Source organism: Oncorhynchus mykiss, chromosome 6 (genome assembly GCF_013265735.2).
Source record: "Oncorhynchus mykiss isolate Arlee chromosome 6, USDA_OmykA_1.1, whole genome shotgun sequence".
NCBI lineage: Eukaryota > Metazoa > Chordata > Actinopteri > Salmoniformes > Salmonidae > Oncorhynchus > Oncorhynchus mykiss.
Window position 1 is genome coordinate 48,686,342 of NC_048570.1, and position 16,992 is coordinate 48,703,333.

At 40.6% G+C, this 16,992-nt stretch overlaps 1 protein-coding gene across 9 annotated transcripts in view; it reads right to left on the reverse strand.

Annotated features, from left to right (window-relative positions):
* Nucleotides 1–16,992, reverse strand: part of LOC110526076 (far upstream element-binding protein 3) — a 77,898-nt gene that overhangs the window by 13,867 nt on the left and 47,039 nt on the right. For 5 of the 9 annotated variants that reach the window (XM_036980331.1, XM_036980329.1, XM_036980332.1 and 2 more), the window contains 6 exons: nt 11,639–11,737; nt 11,248–11,352; nt 11,030–11,132; nt 10,719–10,819; nt 9,743–9,887; nt 1,132–1,167 (listed from right to left, as the gene is read on the reverse strand). In XM_036980331.1, coding sequence (XP_036836226.1) covers nt 1,132–1,167; nt 9,743–9,887; nt 10,719–10,819; nt 11,030–11,132; nt 11,248–11,352; nt 11,639–11,737 — 589 coding nt within the window. The remainder of the gene's footprint in view (nt 1–1,131; nt 1,168–9,742; nt 9,888–10,718; nt 10,820–11,029; nt 11,133–11,247; nt 11,353–11,638; nt 11,738–16,992) is intronic. The other 4 variants (XM_021606677.2, XM_036980327.1, XM_021606681.2 and 1 more) reach the window with 4 other exon arrangements.

Below are 16,992 nucleotides of genomic sequence, written 5' to 3' on the forward strand. Positions count from 1 at the left end.
AGTGCAGGGGGAGAAAGTGAGACAGAAAGGGAGAGAGGGGACTCTACAACGTTATAATCCGTTTTGGTTGAGTTGCGCCGTTTCCCCCACAGAGCTGTGTTGGCCCGAGCGTGTCCCTATAGTACACGGACACAGCACAGCACGTAGGAGAAATGTCCGATTCACACAAGATGGATTATAACGTTGCGGATAAAGTTCGGAATGACACAATTTCATATGTGAAATTTCAGTGTAATTTGTGGTTTGCCTTTAAAATAAATGTCCCCCAGTGAAAATGATTCAAACTGATACAAATAGTGGAATCATGCCATATTTGGACTAGATAATGCTGAACCAGGTTGGTATGTTATATAAATTCAACAAAATACAAAAATCAGTTGAAATCGCACTGTGGATGTAAAATACTTAAAGTACAGCCTAACTTATGGATTTGTGCACCCAAGAAATGGGGTATCAGCCTACTTCGTGACACTCACAGAACACAACTGTGTAGAGTTTACATAAATATTAGCTCCGCTCAGCTTCCCCTGTTGTTTCATCGCCCCCAACGTATTCAAACTATCATGGCCGTTTGAGACAAAAGCCCTATCTATACGTACTGACCAACTATGGTTTGCATGCCCTGCCGAAGGACCCTATCATGCAGAATACGTGGTTGGAGTTCGTAGTGCAATGGTGGTGAGTATACAGGTAACTAGACCATAGACTGCTGGTCGTGTATGTGGTTATGTACAGTATATCTGAAAAGTTGTATTAAAAAACACAGCTTTATAAACAAGTAGGCTAATTTCACAGGCAAGCAGATACAACTAGTAGAGCCATTTTGGTTGTGAAGTACATTAGCAAAAAGCTTTGTCCTTCTTTAGAACAAAATACAACTTTGCTGTCTATTATATCACCGTCACAGGCCCTCCCAGTCAACACCACCTCATAAGATTGCCTGCTGCAGCTGTTTGAGAGATGTCCAGCTTGTAGCCGAACATGCAGCATAGAGAAGACCAGCAAGGGGGCCCTCATCAGTGCGTGCGTGTGTGTGTGTGTGTGTGTGTGACCGACCAGTATTTTTGATGAGGGGCCAGGAGCTGATCTACGCTGCTATGCCCATCAATGGGGCTCTGGAAAAGACCTCACCTCCAGCCTCACCTCTTGCCTGCTCTCCAATGGTCGCTGATGGGGAGAAAATAATTTGGTATGTTTAGTCTGACCTGTTCAAACTTCAACATAGTATATGTTTGTGTCAGATATCACCTATCCCTAACTGCTATTGGTAATAGAACCGTAATTGTGTATGTGTTCACAAAAACATGTATGGAGCCAGCACACAAAGACTTGCAAGATGATGTGATGAAGTCCAAATTGACAGACGGGCTTGATACTGATGTCTCTGAATTAGGGCTGTCCCCGACACACAAAAAAAATCACTAACATGGATGTAAACTAATTTGTGCACAACATTTCAGAGAAATAAGCTTTTTGTGAGTATGGAACATTTCTGGAATCTTTTATTTCAATATATATATAAAAAAAGAAGCATGAAAAGGTAGAGTAATGGGATAATGTGTTACTGTGGTGTGTGAATCATTTACCTTGCATGTGGTACAAATCACATTATTGTGGAAGCACCTCCTCTAAGAGTATGAATTAAGCTGTTAGAGAAGGTTTAAATCCTACGCAACCTGCCTACACATAGTTTGAAGTAGAATACAAACATAGTTACTGTAGTAGCTCAAAGCTGTGTGCTGGGAAAAACTTGGTAGAGCATGGGTGGAATTGGCACTGTGGTGCTCATGTGAATTTCCTTTCTCTTTTAGGCTTCACACTAATGCCTATTCTCATTTAAATTGTAGTTTTTTGTTTTTAATATAGTGAAAGTTGATCAAAGTTAGGACAGTCTGAATATATGATTTGGTGTCGCTAGCTTGAACGGTTCAAGAGTTACTGTTAGTGAGTTAATTTACGCTTATTTATGCAAATATATATAGTTATTGCTAATAGAAGTTTTAATAATCAGAAGTTAGGATAGCCCAAACATGTGAAAGTTGATTTGTTGTCTCAATGGTTACTGTTGTTGAGTTATTTCATGCAAATGTGCAGTTAAAGATTTTAAAGAATGTTAAGTTGGGATAGCCTGAATGTTTTAAAGTCGGTCTTGTAGCTTAATTGGCCAAATAACAAGTCTATTTTTAAAAGCTACCCCTGTATTCCTAAGGTTCTCATTTAAACCCAAGGGAATTCATGCAAATCTAAAATCGTTAACGACTACATTGCGTAAGTGGCCAGCTGAGGGCTCTCAGAGTGATTATTGCGTAAAAGACAGAGGTAGTCATTTTTCCTCTCGCTGCTACTGAAAAGCCAATTGTCCCGGTTGATATATTATCGAATAGATATTTGAAAAACACATTGAGGATTGATTATAAAAAACGTTTGCCATGTTTCTGTCGATATTATGGATATCATTTGGATTTTTTTCCCCGCCATTGTTGTGACCGCTATTTCCGGTGGATTTCGCAACACATAGTGACCAACAAAAGGAGGTATTTTGGGTATAAAAATAATCTTTATGGAACAAAAGGAACATTTGCTGTCTAACTGGGAGTCTCGTCAGTGAAAACATCCGAAGATCATTAAAAGGTAAACGTTTAATTTGATTGCTTTTCTGATTTTCGTGACCAAGCTTCCTGCTGCTAGCTGGCTATCGATAAACTTACAAACGCTTGTCTTGCTTTGTCTGTAAAGCATAATTTCAAAATCTGAGATGACAGGGTGATTAACAAATGGCTAAGCTGTGTTTCACTATATTTCACTTGTGATTTCATGAATATGAATATTTTCTAGTAATATTTTTTTGGCCGTTGCGCTATGCTAATTAGTGTAGTTAATGACAATTCTCCCGGATCCGGGATGGGTAGTTCCAAGATTAAATGGAGCAAAGGGAGGCTATGGAACATGGAGTTATCAAAATAGAAGCCATTTCCTGCTTTGATTTTCCTCTGGGTTTCGCCTGCAATATCAGTTATGTTATACACACAACAATATTGTGACAGTTTTGGAAACTTTAGAGTGTTTTCTATCCAATACTAATATGCATATATTAGCAACTGAGACTGAGGAGCTGGCCATTTACAATGGGCACCTTTTCATCCAAGCTACTCTACTGCCCCTGCAGCCATATGAAGTTAAACAATTTCAAGGCAATGCTACCAAATACCCTCAATTAGTATTTAAACTTCTGACCCACTGGGAATGTGATGAAAGAAATTAAAGTTGAAATAAATCATTCTCTCCACTATTATTCTGACCTTTCACATTCTTCAAATAAAATGGTGATTCTAACTGACTTAAGACAGGGAATTTTTACTAGGATTAAATGTCAGGAATTGTGAAAAACTGTGTTTAAATGTTTTTGGCTAAGGTTTATGTGAACTTAGTTGTGGAGAGTCCCTGTAATCCTAGATTCAGATCATTCAGGCGAGACAAAACATCATCCAGATAGGCCAGTCGTGTGAGAAACTCGTCATCATGCAAGCGGTCAGACAGTTGAAAATAATGGTCAGTAAAGAAAACTTTAAGCTCGTCTCTCAATTCAAAAAAGCATGTCAGTACTTTTTTTGGAAAACTCTGTTTATTAAGTTTTACACACACACACAGACAAGACAACACAAAGCAATATAAATAATATACTCAACTAGGAAGAATACAAATAATACTTTAACAATATATATCTTTAAAAAGTTTGGATCAATCTCAGGGTACAAGCTGAATCTAGGCAAGAGTGAGCTTTTTCCTGTAAACAAGGCTGCTTTAAAGTGCTTTTTTACAAGTACTCAGTTTAGGATTGCCCAGGATCAATTCACCTACTTGGGAGTTAAAGTGACAAGGAAATATTCAAATTTGTTTCAGGAAAACCTTGTTGCTCTAGCAGACAGTTTGAAACAATCTTTTACTTTTTGGAATTCGCTACCTCTTTCTCTTATCAGAAGGATTAATGTCATTAAAATGAGTGTGTTGCCCAAATGTTTATATTTATTTCAATGTTTACCCATTTTTATTCAAAAATCTGTTTTTATTTCACTGGATCAAACATTCATGCATTTTATTTGAGATGGCAAGGTACCACAGATTGGTAGAAAACATTTACAGAAGCCTAGGTCATTAGAGGGTTTAGCTCTACCAAATTTTCAGACATACTATTGGGCTGCAAATTTTAGAGCCCTTCTGTACTGGCTGCAGACTGATCCTACTGGCCCTAGACCACTCTGGGTCCAGATGGAGTCTGAATCATGTAAACCTGCTGCACTTTCTTCTGTGCTGTGCTCGTCTCTCCCAGTGTCCCTAGGCAAAAGGTGTGTCAACCCAATTGTAAAGCAGTCTCTTAAAATTTGGAATCAGTTCCGTTTAGCCTTTAGCCTCCGAGGCTTTTCTCTATCAGGCCCAATCAATCAGAACATTTCATTTCCTCCATCTTTGAATGATGGGGCTTTTGGCACCTGGCACTCACTAGGCCTCTCCTGACTAGCCCAATTATTCTTTGATGATACATTTGCCTCTTTTGCTCAGCTACAGGAAAAGTTCAACTTGCCCCAATCCCACTTTTTCCGCTATCTCCAGACTAGGAACTTTGTCAGAGCTAACACACCTGAATTTCCCCATAGGTCTGCGAATACAGCTATAGATAGAGAGCATCTTGGAGCTGAACAAGCTTCCTAGGGGCGCAATTTCAGATGTATATGCAATCATTCATGACTTACAGAACCCTTCTTTGGTGCCTTCAAAGACTCGATGGGAAAAGGATTTGGGGGAGGAACTTGGGGAAGACACCTGTGAATCTGTGCTGCGCAGGGTACACTCGTCCTCTTTTAGCACTAGACACAGCCTCGTTCAATTCAAGGTGGTTCACCGTATCCACTGGTCTGGGGCCAAACTTGGAAGAATATTCCCTGATTTTGATCCTACCTGTGTCAGATGTAAAATAGAACCAGCCACACTGTTGCATGTTTTAGGGCTGTCATAAACTGTCAGGTTTCTGGGAATTAATATTTAAATGCGTCTGATATATATATATATATATATATATATATATATATATATATATATATATATGACACTGTTATAGAGCCGTCTCCCCTTACAGCCCTTTTTGGAGTACTGCCCATAGGTACCCCCTGTCAAGAATCCAGTCGGACACTGTTGCTTATACAACTCTTTTAGCTAGCCGGCTAATACTACAGAACTGGAAGATGGCAGCTCCTCCATCTTATAAATATTGGGTGAGAGATGTGCTGTGCTCTCTGAAACAAGAAAAAATTCAATTCAATTCATGTGGGAACCCCAAACTGTTTAATGAGGCTTGGGCTCCATTCCGGTCTTACTTTAAACAGTCCATCCTCTGATGGCATTCCCATTAAAACCAAAATAAGTCTGTATTTGACCCCCCTGTGACTTAAGGGTTGGATGAGCATTTCTTTGTGTTTTTCCTGGGGGGGGGGGGGGGGGGGGGGGGGGGCATTAAGGTTGATGTGCTTATTGATTGTGACCTGCGGATGGATGCCTTGTTCACATTGCCCGGGGAGGGACAAAGATGTAAGCTTGTTTTTCCCAGTTATTTTTTTTGTTTAAATTTTGTTCACACCTACATAAAATGATTCTTCTTCATTTTTTAAATATTTTTTTTAAAGCATTGTAAACTTTTTATTTTTGGTCCAATGGATGGTCAGTCTGTGGCCATGACTGTCTGTGAGTGGTTGCATTTCTCCACCCCTATCCCCTGACTGTTTACAGGAACAATGGTGAGGTGTTTGCTCTGTCCCTGTACTATAGATTGCCCTTTAACCTTTGTAGCCTTCTGCCCGGTGTTTTTAACTTGTCTAAAGTATGGTATCTTTAACCTGTAGTGACACCCCATCCCGTGAACGTGACAGTTATCATCTGACACTAATTAGCATAACGCAACAGACATAAATCTTCCTAGAAAATATTCCTATTCATGAAAATCACAAGTGAAATATATTGGAACACAGCTTAGCCTTTTGTTAATCACCCTGTCATCTCAGATTTTCAAAATATGCTTTACAGCCAACGCTAGACAAGCATTTGTGTAAGTTTATCATAGTCTAGCATAGCATTATGCCTTGCTAGCAGCAGGCAACCTTGTCACGGAAATCAGAAAAGCAATCAAATTAAATCGTTTACCTTTGATGAACTTCGGATGTTTTCACTCACGAGACTCCCAGGTAGACAGCCAAGTTCATTTTTTCCCAAAATATTATTTTTGTAGGCGAAATAGCTCCGTTTGTTCTTCACGTTTGGCTGAGAAATCGCCCGGAAATTGCAGTCACCACATAATATTCCAAATTAGCTCCATGGCAAACGTTGTTTAGAATCCATCCTCAAGGTGTTTTTCTAATATCTATTCGATAATATATCCGTCGGGACAATTTGTTTTTCACTAGGACCGATTGGAATAATGGCTACCTCTGTATTTTACGCGAGAATCTCTCTCGGAGCCACCATGTGGCCACTTACGCAATGTGGCCGCCTACGGCTATTCTTCAACAGAAATGCATAAAACTATGTCACAATGCTGTAGACACCTTGGGGAGGGAATACGTAGAAAGCGTAAGCTTGTTGATGGTACATTCACAGCTGAATAGGGAGTCATTGGAACGCAGCGCTTTCAAAACCTGGGGCACTTCCGGATTGGATTTTTCTCAGGCTTTCGCCTGCAACATCAGTTCTGTTATACTCACAGACAATATCTTTACAGTTTTGGAAACGTTAGAGTGTTTTCTATCCAAAGCTGTCAATTATATGCATATTCTAGCATCTTTTCCTGACAAAATATCCCGTTTAAAATGGGAACGTTTTATTTCTCCAAAAATGAAAATACTGCCCCCTAACAATATGATATACAGTAGAACCTTAAAGATACCAATTTCAGAGTTACAGACTGACTGGTAAACCCAATGGGCCATATCAAATTCGGACATGTATTAAACAACAAATATATACTTCTGTAGGTTACAGACACAGGTATTTGTATTTATTATGGATCCCCATTAGTTGCTGCCAAAGCAGCAGCTACTCTTCCTGGGGTCCAGCAAAATTAAGGCAGTTAATACAATTTTAAAAACATTACAATACATTCACAGATTTAACAATACACTGTGTGCCCTCATACACCCACTGTGTGTGTGTGTGCGTGCGTGCGTGCATGTGTCTGTGCCAATGTTTGTGTTGCTTCACAGTCCCAGCTGTTCCATAAGGTGTTTTTATAACAATTTTTACTGCTTGCGTCAGTTACTTGATGTGGAATAGAGTTCCATGTATTCAAGACAAGGGATCTATGTAGTACTGTGTGCCTCCCATAGTCTGTTCTGGACTTGGGGACTGTGAAGAGACCTCTTGTGGGATATGCATGGGTGTCCGAGCTGTGTGCAGTAGTTTAGACAGACAGCTCGGTGCATTCAACATGTCAATACCTCTCATAAATAAAAGTAGTGATGAAGTCAATCTCTCCTACACTTTCAGCCAGGAGAGATTAACTTGCATATTATTAATATTAGCTCTCTGTGTACATCCAAGCGCCAGCCGTGCTGCCCTGTTCTGAGCCAATTGCAATTTTCTTAAGTACTTTTTGTGGCACCTGACCACACGACTGAACAGTAGTCAAGGTACAAAAATAGGGCCTGTAGGACCTGCCTGGTTGATAGTGTTGTTAAGAAGGCAGAGCATTGCTTTATTATAGACAGACTTCTCCCCATCTTAGCTACTACTGCATCAATATGTTTTGACCATGACTGTTTACAATCTAGGGTTACAAGAAGCAGTTTAGTCATCTCAATTTGCTAAATTTACACATTATTTATTACAAGATTCAGTTGAGGTTTAGGGTTTAGTGAGTGTTTTGTTCCAAATGCAATGCTTATAGTTTTAGAAATATTTAGGGCAAACTTATTCCTTGTCACCCACTCTGAAACTAACTGCAGCTCTTTGTTGAGTGTTGCAGTAATTTCAGTCGCTGTAGTAGCTGACGCGTATAGTGTTGAGTCATCCGCATACATACTTCCAACATTTACAGCATCAGGCTAAATGAGTAGAAAACACGTGGTAAAGGCAATCCATATATTTCTACAATGGTTCAATACAATTAAGTGAATTTCGGACATTTCAGTGTTCTGAACGACATATAGTGCATTCGGAAAGTATTCAGACCCCTTGACTTAATATAAAATTAATTAAATAAAACACACACACAATAACCCATAATGACAAAGCAAAAACAAGATTTTAGATTTTTTATTTTTTTTTAAACAAACACCTCATTTACATAAATATTCAGACCCGAAATTGATGTCAGGTGCATCCTGTTTCCACTGATCATCCTAGAGATGTTTCTATAACTTGGACTCCACCTGTCGTAAATGAAATTGATTGGACATGACATGATTTGGAAAGGCACCTGTCTATATAAGGTCCCACAGTTGACAGTGCATGTCAGAGAAACAACCGGCTTGAGTTGTCAAAGGAATTGTCCGTAGAGCTCCGAGACAGGATTGTGGCGAGGCACAGATCTGGGGAAATGGTACCAAAACATTTCTGCAGCATTCAAGGTCCCCAAGAACACAGTGGCCTCCATCATTCTTAAATGGAAGAAGTTTGGAACCACAAAGACTCCTCCTAGACCTGGCTGCCCGGCCAAACTGAGCAATCAGGGGAGAAGGGCCTTGGTCAGAGAGCTGACCCCGATGTTCACTCTGACAGAGCTCTAGAGTTCCTCTGTGGAGACGGGAGAACCTTCCAGAAGGACAACCATCTCTGCAGCACTCCACTAATCAGGCCATTATGGTGTGGCCAGACAGAAACGACTCCTCAGTAAAAGGCACGACAGCCCGCTTGGAGTTTGCCAAAAGGCACCTAAAGACTATCAGACCATGAGAAACAAGATTCTCTGGTCTGATGAAACCAATATTGAACTCCTTGGCCTGAATGCCAAACGTCACGTCAGGAAGAAACTTGGCACCATCCCTAGGGTGAAACATGGTGGTGAGAGAATTACAGTATGCTGTGGGGATGTTTTTCAGCGGCAGGGACTGGGAGACCAGTCAGGATAGAGGGAAAGGTGAACGGAGAAAGGTACAGAGAGATCCTTGATGAAAACCTGCTCCAGAGCGCTCAGGACCTCAGACTGGGGCTAAGGTTCCCCTTCCAACAGAACCACAACCCTAAGCACACAGCCAAGACAACGCAGGAGTGGCTTTGGGACAGGTCTCAATGTCTGAGTGGCCCAGCCAAAGCCCAGACTTGAACCCGATCTAAAATCTCTGGAGACCTGAAAATAGCTGTGCAGCGACGCTCCTCATCCAATCTGACAGAGCTTGGATCTGCAGAGAATGGGAGAAACTCCCCAAATACACGTGTCAACTTGTAACGTCATACCCAAGAAGACTCGAGGCTGTAATCTCTGCTAAAGGTGCTTCAACAAAGTACTGAGTAAAGGGTCTGAATAATGATGTAAATGTCATATTTTAGTTTGAAAATCTGTTTTTGCATTGTCATTATGGGATATTGTGTGTAGATTGATGAAGAAAAAAACCAATTTAATCAATTTTAGAGTAAGGCTGTAAATTAACAAAATGTGGAACAAGTCAAGGGGTCTCAATACTTTCCGAATGCACTGTACACTTGTGTTTGTAGCTCTGAGGTTCTACACTGCTTTGCGCACTGAGGGACTGAGTTGCCTTACCTTTGCCGATCACCAGACCACACTTGTCTGCAAGTATTGTGTAGGTGACCTCCTGCAGTCCCCCTGGTGAGCCCATGACCCAGTCCCCGCGGCCTCGTCCCCTTCCTCTTGGTCCTCCAGAGCTTCCAAAGCCATCACGTTCCTGCTCCAATCACATGTAAGATAATGACGTTATTATCCCCATGGGGAAATTTTGTTTGTGGCATACATTAAAACAAATCATCAAGCATAGACAAATGGACAAATCAAGACAATTACAGACAATAAATACAATGAGAATAGAGGGCAGCGATGCATAATGATCCAACATTAAATTAAAACTTTTTACATACAGCAACGAGACACTCACCACCTAGTACAGATATACCCTGGGTGCTTAACCCAAGCATGGAGTGACATTTATTGACAATGTCCTTCTGATAAGACATTTCAAACAATATATTCAAATACATGCCATACAATATCTTATCAACCCTGATATCGTCTGCGCCTACAAAGTCAACCAAAGGTATGACATATCTGTAAACTGTATTTGACTAGGAGTTGCAGATCGTATCTGCATATCTAAATGGTAATTCTCTTGTAATGGCCACCTGAGCAATACACGCCAGGAGACTCCAGCAACATAGGCCAAGTCCCAAATGACATCCTATTCCATACGTAGTGCACTATTTTTGACCAGAGCAGTATGCAGGAAATAGGATGCCATTGGGACGCAACCATGGGTCAAGAGGCAGCTTGGTTGGAAATAAACTGACTGGGAAATAAGAATCACAAGTGGTACGTGTGCTTGCTTGGCACATGAGTTTTGTGTTCTGTGCCGAGTGTGTATGTGTGTTTGCTTGCTGTTATGCGTTTGTGTGTGCACTCTACTTGTCCATAATGTGTGTGTTCTGTGCAATGTGTGCCTTGCTCTGAGTGTTTACTTGCAAGCTATTCATTCGTTCTGTCTTTGTGTGTGTGTGTGTGTGTGTACCTGTGCTGTTTGGGTGAGCTCGTTGATGAGTTGGACAGCGTGCTGACACCTGTCTGGTTGTCCCATCACTTGGGCGATGCGCTCTGGGCTGATGCCATCATCTGTTGGTGGGAGGGAGTAGGGTCAACACTAAGCTAACAGTGGTGACTGACAGCAGATACAGCCACACACCAACACACAGAAAGTCGCCTTTCCACATATATAATTGGTCATGGTACGATAAGAGACATGGCATACCCCAATATAATTCCAACTCTACCTTCGTTCATATGACACATCTGACATATGTTAAAAGAAATACACGCACACACCTGGTTTGAATTGGATCCTCACTCCGGAATCTCCCTGGATCTTCTTGATCATCTCGCCACTCCTGCCGATGACAATCCCCACTGCAAACCTGGGTACTGCCACCTGAAGGGAGGGATTGGCCTGAAGCATGTGAGCTCAAACATCAAGGGTGTGTTCAAAATGGCACCATAGTCATTGGTTGTGACATTCACTGGACGTCCCTACATTGCATTCTTACATCCAAAGTACTTCCACCCAATCTTGACGCAAAGTCGTTTCGGCCACTGTGCAAGTCTCCCTGGTATTTGTCGCGGATGATCTCGATCACCAATTCCCGCGCTTGCTGTGAAGGGGAGAAGAAAATGGGATTCACGTGACGGTACATCCCAGAGGTGACAGATGGAATAACGGGATCTTCAAAGAGTAAAGAGTGACCACCTAATGCATTTTTCAAAGTGCAAAATTATCTTTATCACAAATCAGAAAAAGTCTAAATAATTGTCAACAGAAAGCCTCACTGGAATGTAGAGGAGGGTCTGTATTGGATTGAAAAGTGAGGATTTCTGCAAATAATTCTGCGTGCACCGTGGCTGTCGACTGAAGCCGCACCCCACCCACTCTTCACTCACATGGACCTTGTAGGGATCCCCAGTGATTCTCAGGGGTTTGTCCACCCCGGTGGGCATGGGGCCGTCCTGGATCATCATCATCTTCACTCCTATTCTCTCCTAAGAAAGATCACACACAGTGAATTAATGTGTTGTGCAAGTTGTTTCCCTCTCAGTCAGCTGAACGCATCGCTTAATTCATAGAACTGTGGTTATACGCGTAACCATCCTGGGACAAACAGAGCAGGTTCAGTGTAGAATCTTGCAATTGTATCTAGCTTTGAACATTTGGAGCTATTATCTATTATGACCCCAATGCTGTAAGCTTAAGACTTTCATGTCCATGTCTTCCGTTTCCATCTATGACACTTGCAAGCAGTGCAGGGCTTGTTAGAAGGGAGTGTCACAAATCCGCACAAAATGACTGGGGAAAATCAATTGATTCTCTAAAGAACATGACATCATACACAAAGATTGCCTGACCCCTGATGTTTTCCTAAAACTTTCCAATAACCTTCTGATGCATTTTAATAATTTCAAAGCATACTTCCTTCAGACAGAAATTTGGCATTACCTGATTTGATATAGCTTTGTGTTATTTTACCACTTTTATTGAGATAATGCCAAAAAGGCCAGCTTTAAAAAAAAAGATACCCCAGAGACGGCCGTGGCATATGGTTGACATCGTTTTCATGCTCATCAAACCATTCAGTGACCACTCTGTGGATTGGGGCATTATGTTGGATGAGACTACTCCCATCAGAATATAAATGATTCACCATAGGTTGCAGGTGATCACTCAGAATGGCTATGTATTTATTGGCGATTACCTTCCCTCTAAGGAGTTGAGCAGACCTAAACCATGCCAGGAAAATGCACCTGTCATGACGTTGCCCTCTTTGGGTACAGCAAGCCCCTTCCCCCTCTCTCTATCTCCTACACTCAGGCTGCTGCGACCTCAGGTCATAAAATCCTGGAGCAGATCATCTCCTCATGGCCACAGTATAGAGAGTTTTCATAGAGAGAAAAAAGGAATTTCTTCCACCTCACAAAACTTGAGGTCCGAACAACATTTATGTTCTGGAGAAGGTATAACAGATCGGTGAAGAATCCAGCTACGAACTGGTCCGTTTGGTACAATTTTGTGAAACTCATGGGAGACAATACGGCCAAATTACCATAACACTGTTTATATAATAGCCTCAGTTATGAGGCTTGCATCTAATTGCTGTACAGGATGAATGAGGAATGATTAAACTATTTGTGAAATTATGGGATGCTATGTAATGATGTAATGCGAGAGAATCGTATTTCTGTGTAAAGTTTCACTTAAGTCACTGGCACGCCCCCATGAACACAGTTAGGACCTGGCGTCATGAGACAGCCCTTTTCTGCTCTTCCGAATAAAACCCCCACCGTGAGAATTTCTCAACAGACCATGTTTCTCTAAATTACGAGAGGACAAAAGGTTGCAGACCAGCTTATCTCGATAACGAGAGGGCCAAGGTTTGAGACCAGACTGCTGGATCTTTTAACCATCCACCTGATTAAACTCTTAGACTATCGATACCGACAGAATAAGAATAAGTCTTTGATATTAATTACAAGTCTGCAGCTAGGAATTCAGTATCATTGAACGCAAAGACCGACAACCGCCGAAACATCTATCTATAACGACATGAATAAATGTCACTCTGAACTATCCATTCTAACCGCGACAGAGAGAGGGCGGACAAACTCTTCAACAGAAACAAACTTTTCAACAGAGATCCCGACGACACACTGAGCGTAAATATTAGAGGTCGACCGATTAATCGGAATGGCCGATTAATTAGGGCCGATTTCAAGTTTTCATAACACTCGGAAATCGGTACTTTTGGACATCTTTATTTAACTAGGCAAGTCAGTTAAGAACACATTTTTTCAATAATGGCCTAGGAACAGTGGGTTGGTTACTTGCTTTGTTCAGGGGCAGAACGACAGATTTTTAACCTTACAGTTAACTAGTCCAACGCTCTAACCACCTGCCTCTCATTGCACTCCACGAGGAGCATGCCTGTTACCCAAATGCAGTAAGATGCCAAGGTAAGTTGCTAGCTAGCATTAAACTTATCTTATAAAAAACAATCAATCAATCATAATCACTAGTTAACTACACATGGTTGATGATATTACTAGTTTATTTAGCCTGTCCTGCGTTGCATATAATCGATGCAACGCAGGGGGATGATTTAACAAAAGCGCATTTGCGAAAAAAGCACAATCATTTCACGACTGTACCTAACCATAAACACCAATGCCTTTCTTAAAATCAATACACAGAAGTATATATTTTTAAACCTGCATATTTAGCTAAAAGAAATCCAGGTTAGCAGGCAATATTAACCAGGTGAAATTGTGTCTCTTCTCTTGCGTTCATTGCACGCAGAGTCAAGGTATATGCAACAGTTTGGGCAGCCTGGCTCGTTGCGAACTAATTTGCCAGAATTTTACGTAACATTGAACATTGTACAATGTAACAGCAATATTTAGACTTAGGGATGCCACCCGTTAGATAAAATACCGAACGGTTCCGTATTTCACTGAAAGAATAAACGTTTTATTTTCGAAATGATAGTTTCCGGATTCGACCATATTAATGACCAAAGGCTCGTATTTCTGTGTGTTATTATATTATAATTAAGTCTATGATTTGATATTTGATAGAGCAGTCTGACTGAGCGGTGGTAGGCAGCAGCACACTCATAAGCATTCATTCAAATGAGACTAACGTGAGGTAAAATAAAGAATAAGTAATTAATCAGAAGACTAATTGATCAGATATTAAAATATCTGAAAAGTTATATTAGGAAAATTATAACTTTGTAATCTGAATATTTTCCTTGGTGCCCCGACTTCCTAGTTAATTACATTTGCCTGATTAGTTCAACACAAAATGCTAATTACAAAGCATCTTTGATAAAAACTATAAGTCTTCAGTTAATGATAGTAAAGACACGACACACCCCACGCAGGGGTTAAAGCAACAACAACAAAAATCCCATGACTGAAAATTAAATCCATCTCAGATCGATTGTCTGGGGACAAGTTAACCTCCTTTTCATGTAAGAAAGTCATGACTACCATGCTTTTAGGGAAAGAGGATAATTTTGTACATGTATTAAACCTGCGAGTTTGACCAATTCCAGGCCCCTTGCTAGGGGGTCCTCCCAGGGATAATTTTTATGTTGAAGGACTGAGAAGCTCAGTCCTGGTGTCTTATTTATTTATATTATTTTTCAAACAATAACCATACATAAACACAATAAATAGACAAAACACATATTTCTAACAACATCACAACCTGCTCAGACCCACGTTCCCACCGCAACCATACAAATAAAATCGTATTTGTCACATGCGCCGAATACAACAGGTGTTGTTACTTACAAGCCCATAACCAACAATGAAGTTAAGAAAATATTAACTAAACAATAAAATAACAAAGAGACTATATACAGGAGGTACCGGTACTCAGTCAATGTGCAGGGGTACAGGTTAGTTTAGGTATGTCTCACAACCACACTCATCCTTCATCCCCTGGAACATTCCATTGTTTGTAGCACTATGCCATATGGCCTTAAAACGAACTGTTAAATGTATATGTGTGCTACGGAGATAAATCTGATTCATCCACTGGTATAGTGATGGAGGATAATTTGATTTCCAGCTTTTAAGTACAGAAAAGTATGGTCCACCCCATTGGATATCTCACCGCACCCCCATATGCCATGTCTTGAAATATGCTGATTGTCAATTTAATTGTAATCTGTCTTTGCAAAACTTCTGACAGCCAACTTTCTAAGTCTGCCCATGACTTTTGGACTTTATAGCACTCCCAGAAGGCATGAATTATTGAGATCTTGCTAGTTTCACACTTAAGATATGACACTGCCATTGTGCTGTAGAATTTGTGAATTTTGTTTCTTGTATAATACATTCTATAGATTAGTTTATACTGGGTTAAGCATTCATTTTCGTTAACTCTAATTTTGTTAGTTATGTTCCAAACACTCCATCTTGTACCTATATCAGTATATTTTAAGTTTTGATTCCAATAGTTAATATTTTTTTTCTAGAGATTGTCAGTTGGATAGGATTTCTGCAAGGTTTGTGTATATTGCCTATCATATGGGTATCCTTTTCTGAGTCAAATAGGGTTCCATCAACATTGCTCTGATGTCCAAAAGATTTCAGGTGGAAATGTTTATATATATACAGTGCCTTGCGAAAGTATTCGGCCCCCTTGAACTTTGCGACCTTTTGCCACATTTCAGGCTTCAAACATAAAGATATAAAACTGTATTTTTTTGTGAAGAATCAACAACAAGTGGGACACAATCATGAATTGGAACGACATTTATTGGATATTTCAAACTTTTTTAACAAATCAAAAACTGAAAAATTGGGCGTGCAAAATTATTCAGCCCCTTTACTTTCAGTGCAGCAAACTCTCTCCAGAAGTTCAGTGAGGATCTCTGAATGATCCAATGTTGACCTAAATTACTAATGATGATAAATACAATCCACCTGTGTGTAATCAAGTCTCCGTATAAATGCACCTGCACTGTGATAGTCTCAGAGGTCCGTCAAAAGCGCAGAGAGCATCATTGAAGAACAAGGAACACAACAGGCAGGTCCGAGATACTGTTGTGAAGAAGTTTAAAGCCGGATTTGGATACAAAAAGATTTCCCAAGCTTTAAACATCCCAAGGAGCACTGTGCAAGCGATAATATTGAAATGGAAGGAGTATCAGACCACTGCAAATCTACCAAGACCTGGCCATCCCTCTAAACTTTCAGCTCATACAAGGAGAAGACTGATCAGAGATGCAGTCAAGAGGCCCATGATCACTCTGGATGAACTGCAGAAAACTACAGCTGAGGTGGGAGACTCTGTCCATAGGACAACAATCAGTCGTATATTGCACAAATCTGGCCTTTATGGAAGAGTGGCAAGAAGAAAGCCATTTCTTAAAGATATCCATAAAAAGTGTTGTTTAAAGTTTGCCACAAGCCACCTGGGAGACACACCAAACATGTGGAAGAAGGTGCTCTGGTCAGATGAAACCAAAATTGAACTTTTTGGCAACAATGCAAAACGTTATGTTTGGCGTAAAAGCAACACAGCTGAACACACGATCCCCACTGTCAAACATGGTGGTGGCAGCATCATGGTTTGGGCCTGCTTTTCTTCAGCAGGGACAGGGAAGATGGTTAAAATTGATGGGAAGATGGATGGAGCCAAATACAGGACCATTCTGGAAGAAAACCTGATGGAGTCTGCAAAAGACCTGAGACTGGGACGAAGATTTGTCTTCCAACAAGACAATGAT